This window comes from Colletotrichum fioriniae (genome assembly GCF_027942845.1).
Source record: "Colletotrichum fioriniae strain IMI 355084 chromosome Unknown scaffold_3, whole genome shotgun sequence".
Classification (NCBI taxonomy): Eukaryota; Fungi; Ascomycota; class Sordariomycetes; order Glomerellales; family Glomerellaceae; genus Colletotrichum; species Colletotrichum fioriniae.
Window position 1 is genome coordinate 2,765,258 of NW_027076839.1, and position 9,050 is coordinate 2,774,307.

Genomic DNA, 9,050 nt, shown 5'->3' on the forward strand with positions numbered 1-9,050 from the left:
ATTCTGCGTAGGGCAGCACGCTACTCAAGCATCAAGTGCCTACCTAAGGTACCTGAAGGCTGATCGCCCATGTCTTCTTCGCTTCGCGCCACGCCACCCCAGAACTCTCTCTGTCTCTCTCACTATCTCTGTCACCCGTATCTGAAAGGTACAGAGGTACCTCGCTACTTCTCTCTCTGGGCTCTCCCTCTCCTTCTCCCTCTCCCTCTCCCTCTCCCTCTCGTCCGTTTCGGATCCGGGTGCGGTGCCTCATCAACGACAAACCATCGCCTGTCTCAGCCTAGAAACCGAGGGACTTTTCATCCAAGGAAAACCGGGTTGCGTTGGTGCACGTTGACGACACTTGCGTTATTAAGCAGCATTTTCCCTGCACATCACTTCTAATTATCCAAAAGTGCTCCGTCGTCCGACTCTTCAATGCAACGCAACCCCAGAGTAACTGCGGCGTCGACCGGTCCGTTGCGACTCTTTGGAAGCATAACCACATCTGCCAACCATGTCAACCTCAAACTGTCAGCACGCACTGCACTTGGTTGGCGCTTTCTCCAAATGCCTACTCCGAACATGCCTCGGTGCCGCCACATGTAGTCGCAGTATCCGCCGACGCCGCCGAGATGAGGGTCCCAGGTGGAATGGAATGCCCTGGGCCTGGTGGCGGCCTTCTTTCTTGCTTACAGGCGGCTTCCCGCCATCACCCTAGCCAAGATCTTCCCTCGCCTCGTGCTCGACATTGCAGACACCAAAAGTTCCTCTCGAGGATTCCTCAACTACGGACACTGTATCTTGCCAGTACGAAAAAGGGGGGGGGGGGGGACAACGCTCCTATGGCACCTTATTTTACGGCTGCAAAAATGCAGAGGCCAAGACCTTCGGCCGGCCCCAATGACGGAGGACCCAACAACGGGTGGGCAAGTCGGACTCGGAGCCACGGAAAACTCCCAGCTACCGACATCAAGAACGAATGGGGAGCCACACATCCGTCCCCAACCACAAGGATGGATGGACATGAACGCTAGACACTGAAGCGGGCCAGCGGCGCCATCACTAATGATTTTCGTTACGACACACAACCGACAAAGACCAACGACTGGCTCTAGCCTGTCTCTCTTTTTCCCCTGTTTGTTAGCGTCGATGCGACTGCTATTGACGGCTGGCTGGTGGGCTGTTACTGAGCCCGAAAACCACGTCTCGTTCTTGGTTTGTCTAGTCTTGTCTCGTCTTGCCAGTTGATCGTCAATCCAAGACTCTGAGAGGCTGTTAAATCCGCCGCCAAGATGAGAGTTTCGTCGGCAGGCATTGACCTTGGCCAAAGGCTCTGTCTGATTGCTGAATACCTATCACTGCGCCTGGCCGGTCATCTGGTTGTCACGCTCCATCCTTCCTTCAGCGCTACTCTGAGATATGCGCCTTGGACGCTCTCACAAAATGAAATGAAGAGAGGATCTATGGGTTTGCAAATTGGCAACGGCCCCTCAGATCATACGATGACATAAGAACACGAAGAAAAAAGACCCCTCGGCTGAAGAAGAATTATTGATGTCGTTTAGTACAGCACTTCAAAACACGATACATGTGCAGATTTTGTGCATGGCTCGGCAAGCCTCGGTGCGGAAATCCTTCTCTTGAGCTCCATCATCACGCCGAATCAAGCTCCTCTTTGCCCTCGCTGCACGCTGTGCTGCCGGCTGCAGGCCAGCTCAGGTCCGGTCCAGATCTTCGCAGCCCCCGTACCGTCACAGTGTACCCAGGGGGATGGGATCCGCCTAATGAAGAGATGCCGGACTCGTCTTATTAGCCTCTGCTATCGCTGCAGGGGATCCAACCTTGTCGTCATGGAGCCCGCAAGGACGTTGTAAGAACTACTTTAGTCCCTCCCAGGACAGGCAGGTAGGTACTTTTGCGCCACTGGCTCCCACGCCGGATGGTCAAGTACCTCTTCCAACTTCTCAGTTCTCATCAGTCCACACATTGCTTCATTGCGGTTGATGGCCCTGTGCTGTTTCGACTCGAGAGAAGAAGAAGAAGAAGACCGGCGGGCCAGCAACTCTATCCGATGCCCATAATGCACAGTGTTTGAGTAAACCTAACTCCCCAACACACTATATCTGAGCTGGGATTGGGCCGATTTCCTTGGGGTTCATCCAAAGTCTACCGGATAATCATTAATCATACTTTATACCCACGAGCATGTGCAACGCGAACATACTATGTGTACATTGACAAACGCGGCCAGCCCGATTACATACCTACTTTACCTCTTCGTCGTTTTCACAATCTCAGAATTGACGTGATGGGTATCTCTTAGAGACCAAACCCCGCGCGGAGATCCACAACCACCTCTCTTGGAATGAACCAACAACCGACACACCGTTCTCGTTATTTCCTTTTCTCGCCCGGCAGTCCGAGCCTATCTCGTTACGTCCATGCCGCCATCTGGGCTCATTCTGGGTGGGTCTTAGTCAGGGAATATTGACCCTCATCGTGCATCCTTCAGACGTCCAACAAGCAAAACAACGAAGAATGACACGAAGCACTCGCCGCCGCCGCTGCAGTGCATCGGCCCCGGTTTAGCCAATATCCATACGTAGTAGACTGGCAATCTCGTCGAGCTTCACGTATCCTTTGCCTTTTACATTTATTGCCTCGACATGTACCAGCAAGACATGGACACAGGCGATTCAAGGCATTCAAAACTATAATACTCGGTACTCAAGGGATCAATGAACTTTTTCATGAGTTTTATGCCTTTTCCCTTTTGACCCTTCTGGGCACTTCTGCTTGAAGGATTTGTACGCTCATTCCAGTACAAAGTATTGTACTCTCTGTCACGTCGTTGCCATAATTTGGACCTTCGTCAGAACTTGACCAAGCCTCGCACGTTGTCGCCATCACTGCCTCCCCCGTCTTAACCTTCCCGTTCCCCCCGGCTTCCAAGGATCCCTAAGGCAAAAAACCCCTACCACCTCTCAATTATCCCTGACCAGCCCTCCAAGAGCGTCTACCGGGAGCTCTCCCTTCGCGGGTTCTTTCTTCTCTGATTTCCATGTCACCCCTCTGCTGCAACTCACCCCCCATCATCCACTCTCTCTCCTGGACCCTGGTAAACATGCAGCCAGGATTCCCTCATCGAGCATAACTTGACCCAACTGCCCCAATTTACCATCGCTGTTCCTTATTGCGCTGCAACGCTGGGTACAGGCCCTATCCGTCACACTAATGCCATGAGGGAATGCGAGCTGTGTCTCCCTCCGAGATACGTACTCTACACCGTGGTGTAGGTATGGACACACTACAAAGTACATGGCCTGGAGAGATGGGAGAGAGAGAGAGAGAGAGAGAGAGAGAGAGAGAGAGAGACTTCGCTCGTCTTCCTCTCGCAACCGTCGACGAGACCACTGTCCCACGCCATGCCGTCGGTGCCGAAGAGACGCTAAGTCGAATTAGCTTGGCTTTCAACCCCCCCATCCATGATCCTAGCCAAGCCGAAAAGATGGCGGAGACACGGGCAAGGGTCATGGAAGATGCACCGCACGTGTGTGCGCCTAGAACGAACGGTACTTCCTACCCGTCGTATACACTTGCAGCACTCTATCGGTGCCCCTTCCGGCTCCCTTCCCCAATCTAACGAGCCAAGCCAATCCAGTCTGTTGGTCCTGTGCCTTAGTGTCTCCTTTTGGCCCCTCGGTCTATCTCACTCGCAGCTCGTTACGATGAGTGTGGCCGAAGGGGGGCAACTGGGCAACAGCTCCCGTGAACGTATATACATTTGGGTGGATAGGATGTGCATACCTTGAGGCGCTCTCCGCGCCTGCCCTACTGCTCAAAAAGCCACCCGGCTCCATCACTCCATTATATCCCACCCTCACTCGCCCTCTTCTACCTTCTTCCGTCCTGCTTGTCTCTCCTTGAACGACCAGTCAACACGTCCAACTTTCATCGGATACCGTTGCCGACAAGAGACGTGAAGCACTTCTCAGATCAACCGTCTCATCGATCTCGCCATATCACCGACACTCCGCATTCCTATACGAACATCTTTGACGACCTTTCGGTTACTGGGCTCCTCTCTCTCAAGCCACCCCGGACGTGGCATAAAACCTTAATAAGAGCTGTGTGCCAGCCCGGTTTGTTAGCTTGAATCTTGACCTGAGCAATATAACCTGCCCGTGCCTGCTCCTGGCTTTGCTGTCTGCCCATCGAGGCCGTAGACTTCGACTCAACTGCATCCCGAGGTGCTAAAGGTCGCCAATGCCAAACGGCTCTCCCATCTACGGCATCACTTCACCTTCTCAATGGGTATTCTAGCTCTGGAACCTCATCCCCGTTTGGCCGCTCCAGACTCTCCGCCCGGGCTGGTTAGCCCATCATCATCATCTTACTCTTCCAGGCCATCTCCTCCTGTCGAAAAGCTCTGGGACGCCAGGTTTGGTCCCATATCCCCTCCCATGTCCAACTACGAGCATGGCTCGGCGGCCGATATGTCGACCGCCGGCAAAGGTGCTCAAGGCGGTTCGACTCGTAAGGATTCGACACAAAGCGCTCCTCGCCAGCAACTGCCATCATTGAGCAGTCTGTTTGGACCTCCTCCACCACTCCGGCCGTTGCATTCTCCGCTAACCGAGCGGCCGGCCCCTTACCCGGCGACATCTCCCTTGGACCGCCCGCGTATGCCGCAACCTCCCAACGATCGCTCTTATGCCACATCGTACTTCCCGCCTCAGGAAAGCTCTCCAACGATGTCCCAGCCCAGGAGTACCTACGATGCCAGATATGACCACGAGAGGCAGGCCCTGCATGGCTTGTCCCGTTCCTTCTCCGGTCCTGGATCACCGAGATACCGCGAATCCGAACACATGCGTCCCGAGTCGAGATCTGACGTTGGGTTGAGCAGCAAGTGGTCGATGCATCATGACGCTGGAAAGCACGAGTACGCTCTGGTATCCAGAGAGAACCAGCCTCCACTACGGGCTTCCCATGACAGGATGTCCTATCAGTATTCCAGCAACAAAGACTCTGGCTCTTCCTACCGAGATCAGCGCTCCCCTTCTGGACCTGGTCTCTTGCAGGCATCGGCGTCTGCCAGCACAACGAACTCAGAAGGAATCCCATCTAAAGATGGTCTCGGGCCAAAGATATGGACAGGAAGCCACTTTCTCCCACGATTCGTTCGTGCCGCCGAAGTGCCGGGTGAAGGGATGTGTTATTTCTACGATGATGGAAGTCACTGCAAGACGGTCATTGATGGCGAGGCAGTCAACGCTCACTGGGGTGTGACAAAGGCAGGAAAGCCAAGAAAGAGACTGGCGATTGCGTGTGTGACCTGCAGGGAAAAGAAAATCAAGTGCGACCCGGACTATCCTCGCTGCGTCCAATGCGAGAAATTCGGCAGGATCTGCAAGTTCAAGAACGCGTAAGTGGTTTCGACAAGTAGCTCGCCGTCTTCACATTACTTTACTGACATGGAGATGGCTTCTACAGACCGCGAGGTGGCCACAACACCTCCCCATCCACGCCCCCTGCTGAACCAGAGGACTTGAGACGTCTGGGAGGCTCGGCCAACTCAAACGACATGCACCGTCCTGGCAGCAACTCCAGCGCGTCTGTTTCTCCTCGAACCACGTACCGTCAGCCCAGCCCAGAACCCTCAATGCCTCACAAGAGGATGCGCCTTGGTTTCGACTCGTACCCCTCGATGCCGAGCGACTCTTCCGCCTTGATGAGCCGGACGCCAGAGACGGCAAAGGTCAACGCCTGGCAACACCGCCAGCCAATTGAGCTCCCTCGGATCCATGAGGATGTGCTTCACCGAGCATGGCAATCAGACCCGTATGTTTCCGACCCGCAGTCAGTTAGCACCGTAATCTCCTCCTTCTTCGTACACACGGACAGCACCATGGTCCTTTGTTTCTTGCCCGAGATGCCGTTTAAAACCTGGTTGACTGGTAATGCTCACACAAAGTCTCCAGAAGACCTGATGCTCACCTATAGCATCCTCGCCGTCGGAGTCACCTTGTCAGGTGGACCAAGAACAATCGCCTCCGAATACGCTCAGGTCGCACGGTACGCGCAGCAACAGCTTACACCCAGCCTTCAGCTTGCGCAATCTCGACTACTCCTGGCGGTCTATTACATATCTACGTCTAGAGCCAGTGAAGCAAACGATTTGATCAGTGCGGCCATCTCGATAGCCATCTTTCTCCAGCTAAACCTAGAACTCGACAAATCGATCGACGCTCGCCAGAAAACTTATCCATACGGCTTGGATAGAGAAGGCTTTGCTGAGAGCCGGAGGCGAACATACTGGGCATGTTTTGTGCTCGAGCGACTCAACGGCATGTTCCCCGATCGGCTTGGTAGTTTGCATCCTTTAGACATATTCATCCGGTTACCATGCGAATCGGAAGTCTTTCAAAGTCAACAGGCTTCTCAGGCACCCTTCTTCCCGACGCTCGCTTCAAGCTCGTCCAAAATGGTGGATCAACGTTTAGCCTTAACGGCTTATCTCATCCAACTAGTGGCCGTCTGGGGAGACATCATGTCTAGTGTCTACAGGAATGAACATGGTCTGCCCTCGGATGGAGAGTCAGCAGTATTTGTTGAGAGCTCCGTCAGGAGACTACTCGGCTGGCGTAAGTCGCTTCCTGGACAGTTTACCTACAGCCCAAGCAATCTGGACCTCGCTGCTCAGGATGGAACACTCAGCACATTCCTTACGATTCATCTTTTGTTCCACCACGGTCTCGTAAAGATCCACCGGCACTCGTACGCCTCGGGCCGAATAACGGCAGCAACCCGGATGCAATACCTCTCGAGGATCCAAGAGGAAGCTAAACAAGTCCTGGAGATCACGGGCATGTTGGAAGCACTACTTCAAGCTCGGCGAGCCCCACTGAGCGCGCCTCCTCCGTTCATGAGCCATGCGGTACTGGAGGCTGCCGATGTTCTCACTGCCGAGGGTTCATTATCAGAACTTCCTGTACTTTTGGACCAACTGGCTATTGCAAGCGCTATAGTCGAATCTGCAAGTATGGTTTGGGATGAGGCACGCATCCACTGGGCCGCACTGGAACATCGACAGGAGGCTCTGCGCCTTCTGCGAGATGTTCAGCCCGGAGCATCGTCACCCGTTGGTGGCAAAGTGCTCGTCAACGAAAATGGGGGCAAATGTTGGCAAATGGAGGATCCAATGGCCACGACGTATTGGCCTACCGTCGACATTGTATACACGCGGTGTTAACAGACATACACTTCCGCAACCATAGTTGTGATTGTTTTTATCATTTCCACATCTGCATTGCATTTCACGGAGTTGGAGGGCGCATTTGGACAATTGCTAATTTTCTGCCTTTTTTTTTTTATTTTTTTTTATTTTTTTACACGAGATCGGAGAGACAAGCACAGGGCTGTATGTGCAGACAGTTTGCTCTCGTTCATCTATGTAACATTATATACCCTGTATATGAGGATACCAATCCAAGGAAACAACACAACGGCCGAGCACAACTGAGAAGAGGAATAGGATGTGTGCCTCATGTGGTTGAGAGTATCTTGTAGAGTGTCTTGGCAGGCAGCCTATGAAGAACATCCTGGGCAGGATTAAACACGATAGCTACAGAATGTAGACGAAAGAGGGGCGATGAGAATACACCACCCAAGCACCTTTGGTTGAACCACACACGCAGACACACACGCACGCAGGCACACAGTCTCCGTCTGATTCTGCCCTATGTCATCCCTTTGTACCGTGAACACTGCAGAATGGGGTAGGGATAGGTCTGCATGTCTCAGGTCAGTCGCATGATTGGCATGCGGAAGGCGGCATGCGGTATGTGTCGGCTCGGCTTCTCAACGGTGCGTCTAAATCCCGGGATGCAACTCTACCTCAGGTACTTGGACCATGATCAGCGGTAGACAGGAGCTGGGGCTGAAAAAGGAGGGCGGTCTCAGCCGATACATCATACGGGTAGGTAGGGTCAGAAACGGGGGGGAGAGAGAGAGAGTGAGGAAAGACGATGGAGGGGCTAATTACGGCGGTCCCTTTTCGTTTTGCCACAACTTCTCTGCAAGGTTTTTTTGTAACCTCGATCAACCTTCACTTGAGCATTTCAACACCGAACCTTGTCTAGTTTGATCCTGCCTACGGAATACCTGAGCTAGTTCTTGGCGACACACAAAAAAAAGACAGTCGTTGGAACGGAACGTAAGCGAACCAACGACGACCTGAATCGGGTTGTCGGACCGGTGAGGCGCGACCACACACCGGTCGTGGAGACCACCACCACCACCACCAGCCAGCCAGCTCCTACTGAAGTGCAGTGATGGGGCAGAAATACCTACCTTACCACGCAGATTCTGGAGCAAGTACGGAGTACTATGTAAGTTGTTGCCCCTCGGCATCCCTCAGTGGAGATGTCCAATCTCGCGGTGCTGCACGAAAACAGATACGACATGCAATGCAATGCGGTGTCTCTCTTTTTTTGGCTTTCCTTCTCCCCCCTCCGCTGTTGGTCTCGTCTCGGTAAATACAACTCTGCAGATGTGCAGATTTGCTAGAGAGAAATAGGAAGAAGAGAAGGAAGGGGGAAAAGTTCCAAATAACTAAATCCGCTCTTCCCCCTTTTTTTCTTCTTTTCTTCCTGCACCCTTGGCTTTTAGCCTGCTGGATCTTGGGGGAAAGGGATCGGTTACTTTTCTGCATTCTTTTTTTCTTCTTCTGCATCTTTGCTTTCTCATCCCCCCTGTACGAAGTAATTGTTGCTGTTCTTATGTTGATTGTTCTGCATGGGTACGGTACGCGGAGGGCCTGGATAGGCGCGGAAGACGAAAGTCGTCGAGGGGTCTTGCAAGGCCTACGGTATCTGTACCCTTACTGTCTGTTCGTACGGAGTACAATCTTCACTGACAGGAACAAGAGGGATGGTAATTAGGAGGGGAGAGAGAGAGAGAAAAGTGGCTTTTTGAAAAGGGTGTGTGCTGTTCTGTTCTGTTCCCTCCTCTGATCACATCTCTTTCCAAGTTCCTAGGTAGCCCCCAATCCCATCCATTTATTT

General features: G+C 53.0%; 1 protein-coding gene across 1 annotated transcript; it reads left to right on the forward strand.

The window, feature by feature from the left end:
• Nucleotides 1-4,667: 4,667 nt before the first annotated feature.
• Nucleotides 4,668-7,237, forward strand: N0V96_003646 (uncharacterized protein; the record flags this gene model as incomplete). The annotated part of the gene is made up of 4 exons (XM_065756892.1): nt 4,668-4,927; nt 5,390-5,410; nt 5,479-6,060; nt 6,544-7,237. 4 exons carry the CDS (start codon nt 4,668-4,670, stop codon nt 7,235-7,237), a joined length of 1,557 nt encoding a protein of 518 aa, XP_065614659.1.
• Nucleotides 7,238-9,050: the final 1,813 nt, after the last annotated feature.